General features: G+C 35.3%; 2 protein-coding genes across 2 annotated transcripts; both read left to right on the top strand.

The window, feature by feature from the left end:
* Positions 1 to 82: 82 nt before the first annotated feature.
* On the top strand, positions 83 to 706 carry LOC142519881 (uncharacterized). The gene has a single exon (XM_075622896.1). It carries the CDS (start codon positions 83 to 85, stop codon positions 704 to 706), a length of 624 nt encoding a protein of 207 aa, XP_075479011.1.
* Positions 707 to 2,810: 2,104 nt separating this feature from the next.
* Positions 2,811 to 4,039, top strand: LOC142519880 (uncharacterized). The gene is made up of 2 exons (XM_075622895.1): positions 2,811 to 3,158; positions 3,464 to 4,039. Exons 1-2 carry the CDS (start codon positions 2,811 to 2,813, stop codon positions 4,037 to 4,039), a joined length of 924 nt encoding a protein of 307 aa, XP_075479010.1.
* The last annotated feature ends 13,914 nt before the right edge of the window (positions 4,040 to 17,953 follow it).

Raw genomic sequence — 17,953 nt, 5'->3', positions numbered from 1 at the left:
CTTACGTGAGTTAATCAAAACTCACAATCCTGATATTATTTTCTTATTTGAAACTCTTGTCCATGCCCATAAATTAGAAGACATGCGGATAAAGATTGGTTATGAAGGTTGTTTTGCTGTAAATCGAGACGGCCGTAGCGGGGGAATTGGCGTATTTTGGAGACGATCTTCTACCTGCCAGATGCTTACTTTCTCAAATAATCATGTGGATATGGAAGTTGTGAACAATGATGCAAACCGTTGGCGATTGACTGGTTTTTATGGCTATCCCGAGAGACATAGAAGAAGAGAATCATGGCGCCTGCTTCAAACCATTGCTGCTGCATCTAATTTGCCATGGTGTGTTATTGGAGATTTCAATGATTTGCTGCATACTGAGGATAAAAGAGGTTTGGTGGACCACCCAGAGTGGTTATTCAGAGGGTTTCGAGACACTATTAATGAGTGTGCGCTTCAAGAACTCAAGCTACAGGGGTATCCATTCACATGGTTCCGATGCAGAGGTAAGCCAAATGCCATTGAAGAACGTCTTGATCGCGCTTTTGGCAATTCAGAGTGGATGACTCTATTCCCAGAGGCCCAACTACTTAACCTTATTGCATCTATTTCGGATCACTCACCCATACTACTCAAAACAGCACCTCCTGAAATCGTTCATCGTACAAGAAGGTTTTGGTTTGAAAACAAATGGTTGAGGGAACCATGATTTCAGGACTTGGTCCAAGATAGTTGGGAGACAGGAGTAAGCCAAGATCTGCTACCGAGACTTCAATTATGCTCTGAATTATTGTCCTCTTGGGGGAGACAGAATCTGGCAGCGTTCAAAGGAAGCATAACAAGATATAAACAAAAGTTGGAACAACTTCGAAATTGTCATGATCAAGAGTCAGCGGAGGAATACAATATAATAAGAAACAAGATGATCGATCTCTTAGTGCAAGAAGAAGATCATTGGCGCCAGCGAGCCAAGTCTTATTGGTTGAGTGAAGGGGATTTGAACACAAAGTTCTTTCACTCACACGCAAATGCAAGGAGAAGGATGAATAAAATCAACAGATTGCAGGATGAAGATGGCATCTGGTACGAGGATATGACAAACTTATCTCGGATTACAAAGCAGTATTTTGTTGATCTTTACTCAGCTAGTAATGGCCACTATGATCCTGTATTGAATGTGGTCAACAGTACTATCTCAGCAGCTGATAATGCCTCACTAGTTGCACCGTATACTCTTGAAGAATTCAAAGAAGCTGTGTTTCAAATGCATCCAGATAAATCGCCTGGACCAGATGGCTTTAACCCGAATTTCTATCAGAAATTTTGGCATTTGGTGGGTCATGATGTTTACAGCACATGCAAGAAGTGGATGGAGACAGCTTCCTTTCCAGCAAGCCTAAGTGACACCAATATAATCTTGATCCCGAAATGTGAGACACCAACATCGATGAAAGACTTCCGCCCAATTTCTCTCTGTAATGTACTTTACAGAATTATAGCAAAAGTGCTTGCCAACAGATTAAAGAGAGTTCTCCCAAAAGCAATATCCATACATCAATCGGCTTTTATGCAAGGAAGATCTATAACAGATAATATCCTTGTTGCTTTTGAGATTCTGCACCATATGAAGCGGAAAACGAAAGGTAAGTTGGGTGGTGTGGCACTGAAAGTGGATATTAGTAAAGCATATGATAGAGTAGATTGGGGATATCTTAAAGGCATGCTGATCAAAATGGGGTTTGACGCACAATGGGTTCAGCTTATTATGGCGTGTATAACCTCTGTTCGCTACTCTGTTTTGCTGAATAATCAAGATATTGGCCCTATCCAACCCCAGCGTGGTCTTCGACAAGGTGATCCACTATCGCCTTACTTATTTATTTTATGTGCTGAGGGACTCTCGGCTTTGATTTGCCAGGCAGAAAGACAGGGAATGCTTCATGGCTATAAGATATGTCGAGGAGCGCCAAAGGTGTCTCATCTTTTATTTGCAGATGATAGCTTCTTTTTCATCCGATCCACAACTGATGAAGCTCGAACAATGCGGAATATACTTACTGCATACCAAGAGGCATCTGGGCAAGCCATAAACTTTGGTAAATCAGGTATCTACTATAGTGGTAATGTTCACCTTGATATAAAAAATGCTATTTCATCAATTCTTCAGGTGACATCTACACTAGATACTGGGAAATATCTTGGATTGCCATCACTGATTGGGCGAAGGAAAAAAGCGATATTCAGCTACCTAAAGGAGAGGATTTGGTCACGCATTCAATCTTGGAGGAGCAAACCACTAACCAAAGCAGGCCGTGAAATACTTATAAAGGCTGTGGCACAAGCTATACCATCGTACTGCATGAGTGTGTTTCTGCTGCCAGTGTCCTTAGCAGAGGAAATCCAGAGGATGTTAAACTCGTTCTGGTGGGGTTCTAAGAGAACAACCCAAAGATGTATAAATTGGCTATCATGGGATAGATTGAGTGTAAGGAAAGAGAAAGGGGGTCTTGGTTTCAGAAATCTCCACGGCTTCAATCTTGCAATGATAGGGAGGCAAGGTTGGTCCTTCATTTCCAGCCCTGATACGCTCGCAAGTAGAACTTTTAAAGCTAGATATTTCCCTAGAGGGGACTTTCTTTCAGCCCAACTGGGCCATAATCCAAGTTTTGTATGGAAAAGTATCTGGAGCTCAATCATTGATGAGGATAGGGTGCCGACAGAAGATAGGAAATGGAACCAATATAAATGTCTGGAATGATCCTTGGCTACGAGATGATGCAAATTTCAGAATACAAACGCCTATAATCTCTAACATGGAAGAGCTGAGAGTATCGGATTTGATAAGTTCAGACCCTCAACAATGTGATATTGGATTATTACATGAATTGTTTAATGACAGAGATGTCAAAGCAATATTGCAAATTCCGCTGCAAGAGACCAACTGCCCAGATTCTTGGGTATGGCATTATAGCAAGACTGGGAAGTATACTGTTAAGTCGGGATATTGGATTTGCTTGGAGACTAGTGCTTTGAGTGAAGAAAATGGAGTGGCAGGAGAATGGGGGAAGATTTGGAATTTACAAGTCCCACCTAAAGTAAAACACTTTTATGGAGGGCAACCAGAAACTGTCTCCCAGTTCGAGCAAGTCTTCAACATAAAGGTATTCAAGTTCCTCTTACATGCGTTCAGTGTGGGGGTGATATTGAGAATACCTAGCATATATTTCTTACATGTCCAGTTGCCCAAAGCTGTTGGAGTGAAACCCAATTCGTGACAAGTATAAATTCCTGCTCATCTCAAGTTGAAAGCTTTGTAGAATTCATATTTATGATGCTGAACTCACTAACCACTAAAGAAATGGGCATGGTTGTTATGATTTTATGGAGCTTATGGAGACAACGGAATGAAAAACTGTGGAACAATCAACAGAATACACCTACATAGGTGGTGCATTTTGCACTACAGAATTTGTATGACTGGTTGCAAGCAATTGGAAAAAAGAAAGTATTGTATCCCAACTCCAACAGTGTTGATACCAGCTGCAAGAGATGGCATAAACCTCCTGCTTCCTTCCTAAAGTGCAATACAGATGCTGCTTTGTTCACCTCGAGCAACAGGTTTGGACTTAGTGGTGTGCTGCGTGACGAAAATGGAGAGTTTATAGCATGCCGAATGCAACACAACGCCGGAAATCCTGCTATAAAGGAATGTGAAGCTCTTGCGCTACTCCAAGCTATTACCTGGATCAAGGAAATGGAGCTTGCAAATGTGATTTTTGAACTTGACGCGAAAAATGTTGTCGATGCCATAAAAAACCCGACAGATGATGATACGGAATTTGGATTTATTGTGCGCCAATGCAAATCTCTTTTAAATCAAGGAACGTCGTTCTCGGTTCAGTTTGTTTATAGACAAGCAAATGCAGCAGCTCATGCCATGGCCCGAGCGGCTCATTTATATGCTAGTCCTTCTACTTATTTTGAGATTCCCCATTGTTTAATTGAACATTTGGATGAAAGTTGTAGTTCTTTACATGCTTAGTGAAATTTCCTTAAAAAAAAGTATTTTAATAAAATAAATATTTTATTTATATTTAGACTATTAGTTACTATATATAATTTTAATAATTCAAATATGAATTATTGTATTTATATTGATATATTTTTTGATTTATTAAATTTGTATAAATAACTATAATTTTGTGCAAAATTGTTTCAAAAACATCTCTGTATGTTTTAAGATAATATAATTTATATTTCACATTATTGACAAAGGTATAAAAAAACATAATGTAAATAATTTAAATTTACTAAAAATATTAAATTAAAATAAGACAACTCAATTATCTAAATATATAATTTTAAAATCGAAAAACAAATGAAAATTATAGAAAGCTACATCTTTGAAAATGATAAATAATGAATCGATTGAATTTGTTTTTAAAACTTTATAAACGATCATAGTACTATAAAATCGAATCAAACCATTTTATCATGGTTAGGTTATTTGGTTAGACATTTATAAACCATAATTACGTAAAACCGAATCAGACCGACCGTTGTCTACTCTAGAAAAAACGCGAAAAAAGACGGTGAACCCGTCCTAAAAACTGTTTTCACGCTCATCCGTTGACATTGAGTATGCACAAAATTTCTAAAATACAGAAGTGTCAGGTGCAAATGGACAAACTTGATTGAAAAATAATAAAAATCTAATTTTATTGAAAAATGAAAAAAATGATGAAAATTGAGGAAAAATCAAGAGGTTGATCATAAATGTACATGAAATAAACTATAATGTGTGTATCAGAAATTAGTGTTGTGCTCTGGTGTTGTCAACACGAGTGCACAACATGCAGCGGAAATTGATTATTCAACACACACATAAAATTATAATAAACAAACACCAGATTTAAATTATGCACAAGTGTGAGAGTGACAAAACTAAATTTCTTAACACTCCAAGGAATTATAATGCATCAAAATAAACCAATACTAAAAACTAGATGCATAAAATAAAAAACGTTTTTCTTAAAACCAAACGAAACCACTCTTCAATCAAAACTCTGCGTCGGTGTTGTTCTTGAGTGTCGTCAACATCTATCAGCAACACGGTAAATCTGTGAATCAATCACCCAAATTCTTCACACGAAAATCTTCAATACTGAACTAATGTTTGTTCAAAAAAACTCCAACAGCTCTCATGCACTGCAAAGTGATCACACGATCACATCAAAGCTTATCATCAAAATAGGCTTGGCTCTCATTTTTTTCTTGTATTCAAGAACTCCTCAGCCGACCTCTCTCAACCTCACGAAAAAGCACACAAAAAGCTTCACACGAAAAAGACTCTATTCTCTCCAAAATACTCTCTACGGCCATGAAGTACTCTATATATATATATATATATATATCATATTTGACCTAGAAATACTTCCATAAAAGAGTCCTAGAAAAAAATGAAAATAATATTTTCATTAGATATAAAACTCTTTTTAACGAGTATAAAATATATTGGAGATAAAAATCATATTAAAAACAAATAATATAATATCTAGATATAAATCAACCAATATCTTATCATCTACAAATAAATCAAGCAAAATTTCATAATCTAGAAAGACAAAATTTTAAATTGATAATATTAATTTAGCAAAAAATAATAAAAAAATAAAATATTCCTTTCTATGTCAATGTGTATTTTGTTAATTGTGAATGAATTAGGAGATGAGGTTCGCACTCAAGTTGTTAATGAGAATTCTGGACATAAAATCACGATCTACAAAGATAATACAAATCTATAAAATACAAATGGCACCAGAGATAAGAATAACTTAAATCCACTATGAAATATGTATTGTCATCCCATTACATTTCAACTCATAGGACAAAACACCACCAAAATATCAACATTACCAAAATGCATTGTCATCTCATTATATTTGCATTCACAGGACAAAACGTATGCTTCAACCAAAATCTCAACAGCCCCAAAGTTATACCTAAATATCAACACCACCAAAGTTAGAATCCTAAACCATGTCATCCCATATGAACAGCGCCAAAATTACGCCAAAAATTTCACTAACAAGCATCACCAAGCACTTGCAATGCCACTGCCAATGGCACTTGGATTTATTATATTTGTATGAGAACTTGCACTTCCACTTCCACTTGCACTGCAACTGCCACTACAACTGCCTATTGCAGCTGCACTACTGCTTGCACTTGTATTTCTTGTATTTGTGTGAGCTTTTGCACTTGTAGTACACTCCAAATTCAACCAAGAATAAAATGATGAAGTGTTTATGGAGACCTTGTAACATACAAGTAAAAAAATTCCACTTACCCTTGGACATCTATTTGATACTCCAGTTGAAGTTGATTGAGAGAAGTTCTTAGGTGGTTGTGCTTCCTGCCAATATTACGTAAATTATGTGCATCAATACTTGATAAGATTATATTTGTCAATTACCTTCGAGTGTGATTGTGATGTTGTAGTTGAAGTTGCTCTGGTATAATGTCTCATCTATATCCTTGTTGCAGCAAGCTCCAAATCATACTAAGAATGAAATGATGATGAGTTTATGGAGATCTTGAAACAAGTACAAAAATTACACTTACCCTTGGATGTCTATTTGATGCTCCAGTCGATCTAACAACCTAAAATCGATTCTCAGAGAAGAAGTGTCACCATCAAGCACGACAATTTCACCATGTCCTGAAGAACGAATGCATATGATGGCTCTGAAAGAAAGTTGAAGGTAATTATAAATGACGATAAATTTTTTTCTTTCGATTGCCAAAGTTCCAATCTTTTGTGCCAATTTTCTCTGATGAGAATAATCTTTACTCTTTCCAGTTAAGTGATAAAAAATTTGACATGTTTTTTGGGATTGTGTTGAACATGGTGTGTTTGCATATTGGCAAACCCATATAATATGCATATATACATAGATATGTGTGCGTGTGTGTGTTAATATAATACGAGGTGTGATAGGTATTTTAACGGGATATCAAGTTGCAATCTTGTGCGCTAATTTTCTATGATGAAAAGATTATAGACTCTTTTTAGTTCAGTGATAATCAATTTTCATATTTTTTGCAATTGTGTGGAACATTGGTGTGTTTGCAGATTGGTAAACCCAAATACACATAAAAAGAGTTGTAATAGGTACTTTAATGGGACATCAAGTTTCATTCTTTTTGTGGTAATGATCTAGGGTGAAAAGATTATAGACTCTTTTCAGTCCATTGATTATACTCTTTTCCGTTTTAGATTGCTTCTTTCGATTGTCAAAGTTTCAAACTTTTTGTGCTAATTTTAGTTTCATTTTGAAACTTCATGGCTTAACAAATGAAGTATGCAAGTCTATTGATATTACTCATCTTACGTTTTGAAAGAAATAATTTATTCCTTAATTATATTTTACTTTTAAATAATATTGTGCATTAAATTATGGAGTTTTGTCTTTCTGAACTAATGTATTTATGATAAGACTCTAGATTTGATATATTTGTTTAAAAGAGATCATTTACTAATGAAACTTTGTTTCCATATTTGGTAGGTATCTATCCAAGGAATAATATGTAGGCCAAAGGGAGCTTATGAATAATAGAGAATAGATGTTGCAGAACTAGAAGATGAATAGACAGAGTTGAGATGCCCCAAGAGAGAAATAAAAAATCATAAAAGGCTCAAGTCTCATAGCATTGTTATATTGTTGTGAAGTGCTGAAGACACTCAATCACAACAACGTGTTAAATTGTTGCTTGAGAACTTACTATTGAAAGAGATTTCAGCTTAATATAGTTTACATTCATAGTTGTTTGGTTATTTTGGTGATAGATTATTTTTGTTGCTTTTTACTCCATCACTCTGTTAAGTAGTAGGCTTTCTTTATTCATTAGTATGCTTTTGTGTAAACTACGTTATTTTTTAATGAATCTTTTGCACTGAAGCACCGCGGAGTGTACACTTGTGCACGATTATTTCCGTTTTTAATTTATTTATCAAGATTAATTTTGTGTTAAATTAAAACACTTCAATGCATGTTGTATTCAAGTCTTACAATACTGCAAATAACACATACATTTGATATACACAATTCATAATATATTTAGTACTTTTATGTCAAACAATCTTTTCAATTGGTATAATCGAGGGAATGAAGGAAATAATCAATCAAATATTAAGATGTTAGACTCGGTTAAATGCAGAGAATGTTCTGGTGTTGGACATTATACAAATGATTGTGCTAATAGACTTCGTAAAAACAAAAGAATGAATGTCTCCTTAAGTGAAGGAGAAGCTGACGAAGAACAAGAATCCAGTGAAGGGGAAAAACACACTTCTTTGTTTGCTCTATTGAAGGAGAAACGTTCAATGCAATTTAATCACCAAGCATGAATACCTTTCCAAATTCATCAAGCCTAAGCTACCTCAATGTGACGACCTCCACTAATTCAAGTGATATGGAAACCCAGGACATGGATGAAGAAAAAGTTACCATGTACATAAATTGTATAAGGAACTGTATGATGATTGGATCAAAAGAAACAAATTGAACTCGATTCTCCCAAAAGAGAATACAGAGTTAAAGGGATGTGTGTCAAGACTTGAAGTTATTTTGAGTATGAAGGACCTGGAGCTGTGTAAGACCAAGGCTAAACTCGAAAAGGCAACAAAGAACCTTGGCAAATTCAACTCGAGTTCAACCAAATTTTACTCCATTTTGATGATGGGAAAAGACGGTAAAGCTGGTCTTGGGTTTACAATAGTGTGTTTGAGTTTGGAGAATCTTCCAACTCTAGATCACAACCAACCGTTTTTGTGAAAGAGAATAAAGATAATTCAAAATTTCCAAAATTTACTCCTTCGGTCAAGATTCTACCAACAAAGAAATTAGATTATGTTCAAATGCCAAAATGAAGGAAGCGTCGTTTTATGTCACTCATGTTTTAAGTCCGGTCACATCAAACCTTATTGGTTTAAGATGTAAGACTACTTGAGCTGGGAGGCAAATCGGATTTTGCACAAGGTGTCCCACAACACCAACCGCAACACCTTCGCTAAAAAACTTCAGTGAAGAATATTTGGGTTCATAAGGCTGAAATTTGGTGCACTTTTATTTATATATCTTTGAAAACTAACATTACAAGCATATGATATTTCGATAGTGGGGTTTATGCTACATGACAGGTTCAAAGGACTAGCTCATTGATTATGTTGAATTAAATAGTGGCTGAGAGACCTGTGGAGGTAGTGCAGAAATGAAGAATTTTCGGTAAAAGGACACTGAACGTTGATAAAATCCCTGAACTTTACAATGTCATTCATGTCGAAGGACTTAATTCCAACTTAATAAGAATTTTTCAATTATGTGATTATGAATTGCATGTTAAGTTCGATGAAAATGATAGTAAAGTTTTTTTGATAAAGCTAATGCATGTGTTATGGCAGGTACAATATCTTCTGACAACTGCTATAAAATGGGAGAGGAACACACCTGCAGATATATGAAGGTAATTGAATTATATTTGTGGCATAAAAAATTGGGTTCTGCCAACTTCAAAACCTTATATAATGTTGTGTGAAATATGTCTATTCTAACATCTGGAATAGCATATTTTTGTGGATCATGTCAAAAGAAAGCAAAGTCGTGTGCCACGTCAAGTGTTGCAACACTTTGGCACAACATGTTGCCTTGAACTATTGAATATGGATCATATGAGTCCAATGAAAATGGAAAGTTTGAGATATAAAAAGTATTTATTTGTTTGTATTGATGACTTTTCACGTTTTACATGAGTAAATTTTCTTAGAGAAAATTCAGATACTTTTTATGCTTTTAATAAATTACTTGCAATGACTACTGTTAGGATCGATTTGAGGAGAAATCGTTGAGCTACAATAGCTCGGTTCTTAAAATATTAACACCGATGAATTAAATCGAGTTTGATTTTCAAACCAAGCGGAAGACACTCAAAATAATCTTTCGTAGAAACCGATTAAATATTTTGTAAAGCATTTAAAATTTATGCAAGTTAAATGAGTAAAAAATATTTTGGTTGAAGCATTTTATCAAACACTTAGTATGCAATAATTTTGTATTTGAAGAACACATAAAATACTTCAACAATGCATCCTTGAAACAATGGAAATGATAAGTAAATGCAATAAACAAATAGACACGAATTTGTTTATGGATGTTCGGAGTTTTCAAACACTCCTACGTCACCCCTTCTTCCCATTGGAAATGATTCACTAGAAGACTTTGATTTATACAACACCTTGTACAAACCCATTTGAGCTTAGGACTTATCTCTTGTCTAACTGAAACTCCTAGCACTCAAGATTGCAGGACAATATCTCACAATCAGCATATTGTTTAATGTCTCATATGCAAAGACTACAAACACAATGTTTTACGTCTTTGTGTAAAGACTCACTCAACTAATATTTGAAGTTCAACTCTCTTGTATATGTGTGAGTGATTGTGTGTGGAGAATTTATCCTTTACAGTGTACATCTCAAATGTATCCTCACACAAGGGCTTGTGCTCTCAACTAGCTGATTTCTTCATGCTAACTGGCCATGCTTTGAATCCTCTTCAAAAGCTTTTGTTTGATTTTCAATATGTTGTATTTATAAACCCCAACAATGATATATACATTAGATACAAGAATATGACCGTTTAGAAAGTTTCTGTACTGTTTCTGAAATTGCAACGGTCAAATTCGTCTTGCTGGACATTTTTCTTACTGGTCAACTCTGGTCAACTCAACTGGTCGTTCAGTTCAACTGGGCAGCAGTTGGTTCAGTTTAGTTCAGTTGGTCAGCTGCTGGTTCGGTTCAGTTCAGCTGGTTCGATTCAGTTCAGTTGATCAGCAGCTGGTTCAGTTCAGTTGGTCAGAAGCTGGTTCAGTTCAACTGGTCTTCAGCTGGTCTGGTTCAGTTTTAGGCTGATTTCAGTTTGTGCAGAACCAGTAGCTTCATCATCATTTATCAGCATCTTAAGCTTCGAATCAGACTTTGACTTCTGAAGATTATTTGTATATCTTCGTCTTATCTTTCCAACGCAAACTGAATCGCTTCATTCCAATAAACGAGCTGAGAGATATGACTAAAATACCGCAACTTCTCATACCCAACTGATTGCTGTTTACGTGAAATCAATTCGGTAATTCAGCGATCAGTTAGACCTTAATAACATCCGAATTCGCCCAACTGACGTGAAATACGACTTGTTCCAAATTGCGTTTTCTGGTAAGTCCAATTAACGGAATGTCATTTTAATCATCTAGTTGAGAGATATCATCAAAATACCAAAACTTGCCAGAAATCTCAATTGTACAGAATTCAGTTTCAGTTTGCTTCTTGTTTTAGTAACTTCACACTTGAATAAATATATTAGAAACACAATAACAAGTTTTGTTAACATCAAAATCAAGATAGCAAACATGAAATGTTCCAACAATCTCTCCATTTTGGATGATCACAAAACTTGGATAAACAAATGATTCAACTAACATATTTCTCCCCCTTTTTGTGTGAATCAAAAAGTCACATTTTCAAAACAATTTTAAACAAAATTTTCTCCCCTTCAATATTTAAAAATAACTACTCCATTAAAATTATAATGAGTTCTCCCTCTATATTTTTGAAATTTTGAAAATTAAAAAAGAAGAGGGATAACTAACCAATTTTCTTCATGGCTCATTTTCTGCTGCAGCACATATGCTCTGCCTTCAACGAATAAACTATATTTTCTCAGGCATAACTAGGCTGCAAATTTTATACCGCTATAAACCTCTACGAGTCTAGTTTGAAACGCAAAAAGCGGTTTGTCATTTGGACACTTGAGCAAGGAGATATGTCATTTTTCCTACGGTCGATGCAAGCTGAATGAAAATTCAGTTTTGCATATATATGTTTAAAAAATCTGAAATTTTCAAACTTTAAACATCAAATCAGTTTAAATGCTCTTTCAAGAACAATCCGCTCTAATATCAATTGTTAAGATCGATTTGGGGGAAAATCGTTGAACTACAATAGCTCGGTTCTTGAAATATTGAACACCGATGAATTAAATCGAGTTTGGTTTTCAAACCAAGCGGAAGACACTCCAAATAATTCTTCGTAGAAATCGATTAAATATTTTGTAAAGTATTTAAAATATATGCAAGTTGAATGCGTAAAAAATATTTTGGTTGAAGCATTTTATCAAACACTTGGTATGCAATAATTTTGTATTTGAAGAACACATAAAATGTTTCAACAATGCATCATTAAAACAATGGAAATGATAAGTAAATGCAATAAACATGTAACGTACCGTACTTTTAACTACTTAAAATTTGCGAAAAATTTAAAAAATTTCTTGAATAAAAGGTGAACCTTCAAAATTCGATAAAATAAGCTGTACGTCCCAAAAGTAGTTGCAACAAAAGATCTAAAATAAAGTTTCCCCAAAAGCGTCTGATTAAAATCTCATAACTAGTAACATAAATCAGAATATTTTGATCATTTCAAAAAGGCTTAAAACATGGGCGGTCCTCGGGCCTAGCCTCCTGCTCAGTCCAAGCCAGCTCCTTGGTCTCGACCCCTAGTCTCCTCCAAGTCATCTTCACCTGTATCGATCAAGTCTAGTGAGTCTAAAGACTCAACACGTATAAACTGGAAGTAACGAGTAATACGTAATAAAACCACATGCAACTTTAAAATTAGAGCGTACATACATGAACTTGAACTTGCGCTTAATCTTGAACTTACATGCGTACATACATAGACGTGCCATAAAAATAAAACTTTTCTTAAACGTGCTTGCATACTTGAACATGTTTGAACATACATAACTTCATCATTTTGTGTAGGGGCATGTTTCAAAGCAAGTGACCCATAACATAAATCGCCTGATCAGACTAAACCATAGTGCTGGGCTGACAGGGGCGAATCCACTGCCACATACATGAGATCTCCGTTCATGCTTTAACGCTTTCCAATCCTGATCTAAACCCGTTTATGCTTTAACGGGGTGGAGAGATCCTCGGCCACGTTCACCGACTTCCAAACCCATTCATAAATTGGTCACAAGACATTTAGCATACCTCAAAAAAACATGAAAATATTTTCCTTTGCACGTCGAACATACTTACTTGGCGTTGAGGGATTCGTTGGATCTCACTTTGGAGCCACTGCTGCACACACTAACATGAATTCAACGCTTACATTGCATAACTTAGACGTAGGTATTCGTACTCACCACTGAATCAAGTAAATGGCTTATGACATTCTAGATCCCTCGGGACTTGACCTCGATTAATAATCATACTAAGCCATGGTATAGAACCCCAAAACAATCTCAAAAGGAACCCTAAACTATTCCCAAACAGGAGGTACACGGACCCCATTCCCAGGTCCGGCTCCGGGTCAGTGTAGGTACTGTAAAATGCGTAATGAAGGAAAGGGAAGGCACGGACCGCGTGCCTAGGTCCGTGTAAGGGTCCATATAGACTCGGAAAATTGGCACTTTGGAAGGAGCAAAGGCACGGACCCCATACCTAGGTCCGTGTCCGGGTCCGTGTACCCTCGGTGAAAGCAAACCAACGAAAATTCAATACATGTGATGCTCAACATTCTAAACATGTTTGTACGGACTATGACCCTACGGCTCGAGACCCATCCTAGGATACTACTACATTGATACAACCCGTACAAACACCCCGAATCCACGACATCCAACCTACGACACGATGCAACACAAAAACACGGGACTTGACACCAAATCGCTTCTTACGACTTCTGATGAATTCAAGTGCCTATCGACACTAATCGGTACACCAATTACCAACCCAACATCATACTAACATACCTAAATACAGCAACGATCACCCGTCGATCTCCAACGAAGCCTGCAACAATAAAACTTCAAGAACGCATCAATAACAAATTTTTTCCAGAAACGCAGTTTGAGCAGTCCCACGGAAATTATCATAACTCTCTCAATTTTTATCCAAATATTTTGAATTTTATATCAAATAGAAGGTATCGAAAAGCTTTACAATTTTTGTGTTGAAAGTTTCCTCAGAATCACGATCGAAAAATCGCAGTTTTAAAAAGAACAGTAAATTTCGAAATTTTAGATCTAAAAACGTTTCAAAATCGATCCAACATGTTTCTGCCCAAACCTTGCACATCATACATGGATTTTACGCATAAAAACAACACAACACCTACTATGACATGATCGACGCAGAAAAGAAAAGAATATACGTGCCTTATGACGTTAAAGTTTACCGAACCGACGATACCGAAGCGGAGATGGCGCGAGAATTGATCCGGGATGATTGTGGCGCTAAAATCCTTGAAGGAAACACACGAAAATTTGCTGGAAGATGGAGAGAGAAGGGGGCGGCTGCTCCCTCTACTATGAACCCTAGTTTTTTTCTCTCAAAATAAAAAAAATCTGAATAGTGAAGTGTGTGTGTGTGTGTGTTTAGTCGTTATTTAGTGTGTGTAAAAGTGTGTGCGTGTGATTAGTGTTAATTAGGAGAAAAATTTACTTAATTAATAATTAACAAGCTAATTTAAAATGCTAACTCTCTCCTAATTAATAAAATCTCTAAATTTAAAATAACTTGCACAAGTGACATAACTTTTAAAAATTTATAAATCATAAAATAGCTAAATAGATAACTTAGATTTTAAAATTCTAAATCTAAATAAATTATTTAAAATGCTTCATTCTTAACTTAAAATAAAATACCACGTTTTAAAATTACCAAAAATCGTCACCGGTCTCTTTTCCTCGATCCCGCCTCGAATAATCGCCTAAAACATGAAACTCGAGAAATATTTTAACGTGCATCACATAAACGTAAATAATTTAAAGTAATGCGTTTAAATAGATCATGCACCACTAAGATTCATTTTAAAATTAAATAAATGCGTCAATAATTAAATAAATGCATGAGTTATACGTGTACTGAATTTGGGCTCTACAAAACAAATAGACACGAATTTTTTATGGAAGTTTGGAGATTTTAAACACTCCTACGTCACCACTTCTTCCCCTTGGGAAGGATTCACTAGAAGACTTTGATTTATACAACACCTTGTACAAACCCATTTCTGCTTAGAACTTATCTCTTGTCTAACTGAAACTCCTAGCACTCAAGATTGCAGGCAACACCTCACAATCATCATATTGTTTAATGTCTCATATGCGAAGACTACAAACACAATGTTTTATGTATTTGTGTAAAGACTCACTCAACTAATATTTGAAGTTCAACTCTCTTGTATATGTGTGAGTAATTGTGTGTGAGGAATTTATCATTTACAGTGTACATCTCAAAGGTATCCTCACACAAGGGCTTGTGCTCTCAACTAACTGATTTCTTCATGCTAACTGCCCATGCTTTGAATCCTATACAAAAGCTCTTGTTTGATCTTCAATATGTTGTATTTATAAGTCCCAACAATGATATATACATTATATACAAGAATATGACCGATTGGAAAGTTTCTGTACTGTTTCTGAAATTGCAACGGTCAAACTCGCCTTACTGGACATTTTCCCAACTGCTCAACTCTGATAAACTGGTCAACTCTGCTCAACTCAACTAGTCGTTCAGTTCAACTGGTCAGCAGCTGGTTCAGTTCAGTTCAGTTGGTCAGCTGCTGGTTCGGTTCAGTTCAGTTGGTTCAGCTGGTTCGATTCGATTCAGTTGGTCAACAGCTGGTTCGGTTCAGTTCAGTTGGTCAGCTGCTGGTTCAGTTCAGTTGGTCAATCCAATTGGCGGAATATCATTTGAATCATCCAGTTGAGAGATATCATCAAAATACCGAAGCTTGCCAGAAATTCAGTTTGTGCAGAATTATGTTTCAGCTTGATTCTTGTTTTAATAACTTCACACTTGAGTAAATATATTAGAAACACAATAACAAGTTTTGTTAACATCAAAATCAAGATTGCGAACATGAAATGTTCCAACAATTATCAATCTGCACAATTTGAGGGTTAGTAAAAACAGACTGACTACGATAAGGAATTTGTCACACTTTTCATCTTTGTGGGACGAAAAAAGTATGACACATGAGTTCTCTGTCCCTAAGACCCCTCAACAAAACAGAATTTCCGAATGAAAGAAGAACTTTGCAAGAGATGGCTCAGGTCATGTTAAGTTCTAAAAATATTTCAAAACGTTTTTAGGCTGAAGCATTAAACATAATATGTTATATTTCCAATCATCTATATTTAAGGAATGGTTCAATGATGACATCCTATGAGATCATCATGGGAAAGAAACCAACCCTAAAATATTTTCATATTTTTTGTTATGTTTGATATATGTTAAATTCCAGAGATCAAGTGGCCAAGTTTGATTCCAAAAGTGACAAATATTTTTTCCTTGAATATTCAATTAATAGTCAGGTATATCGAATGTTTAATTTAAGAACTAAGACAACTATGAAATCCATTAATGTTATGTTTGATGATCTTGCAGATCTAACAAAAAATACGATTGAGGATCAGGTAGATGATCTGCTGAAAACATTTAAGTCAACACGGATGTTGTGTCCGATATTGTAACACCCAAGAAAAACCTCCAGTGAGTTTAACAAAATCTGAAAATGATGTACAAAGCAATGAAACATTGAATAATGATGATGATGCGAACAATATTGGGAAGGACATTCTCAGAAAAATCCAGAATGATCATCCATCATCCCAAATCATAGGAGATGTACACGGAGACATGCAAACTCGACGGAAGGAGAAAGCTGACTGCTGAAAGATGATTGAGTTAGTATGCATGACTTTCGTATATTTTCAGGCAAGACACTCGTGATTTGTTTCAAACTTTGAACCAAAGAGCGTTAATGAAGCTTTAAAAGATGAATTTTTGGCGAATGTTATTCATGATGAACTTTAATAATTTTTCTACAATGATGTGTGAGATTTAGTTCCAAGGTTTGAACATGGTAATGTGATTGGAACTAAATGAATTTTTAAGAACAAAACTGATGAATAAGAGAATGTTATTAGAAACAAAGTACAGTTGATTGCTCAAGGGTGTACGGAAGTTGAAGGGGTGGATTTGATTAGATCTTTGTTTCTGTATTCAACATAGAGTCAGTTCAACTATTTCTTGCTATTGCATGTCATATGTGGATTAAGATATATCAAATAGATGTGAAAATTACAATTTTTAATGACATTTTAAAAGAAGAAGCTTATGTGAACCAACCACAAGGATATGAAGATCCACATCACTTGGACCATGTTTACAAGCTGAAGAAGGCATTATGTGGAGTGAAACAGCGTCCACGTGCATGGTATGGTAGGCTGACTGAATATCTGCTCAACATAGGACTCAAACGAGATGAGGTAAATAAAACTATTTTCAGTCAAAGGTTAAAGAATGATATTCGCATATGTTAAATTTATGTTGATGACTTCAATTTTTGTGCTTCTTCTTAGAAACATGTTGATCAATTTGTTGAGTGCATGTCTTCCACATTCAAAATGAGTATGGTAGAAGAATTAAGTTAAGTTTCTTCCTTGGATTCCAAATCAAACAATTTCATGATGGTATTTTTCCAGTGTTAAAGAAAGTATGCTAAAAATTTGGTAAAGAAATTTTCCAATGAACACAATAAATACATGAAAATGCTTATGGGATCTAGTGAAAAACTGTGCAAGGACTATGTTGCTGAAGGTGTTGACAACATCTTGTACTACAACATCATTGGCAGTCTTCTTCACTTAATATTCAATCACCATGACATAATGTTTAGTGTATGTTTATGTGCAAGATAACAAGAAAATTCTATTATCACTCATTTAAAGGCTATGAAACGAATTCTGAGATATATTACAGGGACTATAAATCTAGTATTATGGTATACAAAAGAAACTAACATCAATTTAGTTGGGTTTAGTGATGC

Source organism: Primulina tabacum, chromosome 11 (genome assembly GCF_025594145.1).
Source record: "Primulina tabacum isolate GXHZ01 chromosome 11, ASM2559414v2, whole genome shotgun sequence".
NCBI lineage: Eukaryota > Viridiplantae > Streptophyta > Magnoliopsida > Lamiales > Gesneriaceae > Primulina > Primulina tabacum.
Note: the sequence above shows the minus strand (reverse complement) of the source record. Positions and strands in the feature narration are given on the sequence as shown.

Excerpts from the sequence above, each read along its gene's own strand:
- LOC142519881 (XM_075622896.1), top strand. The coding sequence starts at position 83 with ATGCGGATAAAGATTGGTTATGAAGGTTGTTTTGCTGTAAATCGAGAC.
- LOC142519880 (XM_075622895.1), top strand. The coding sequence starts at position 2,811 with ATGGAAGAGCTGAGAGTATCGGATTTGATAAGTTCAGACCCTCAACAA. Across the intron at positions 3,159-3,463 it reads AGCAAGTCTTCAACATAAAG|AATTTGTATGACTGGTTGCA; the intron begins GTATTCAAGTTC and ends TTTGCACTACAG.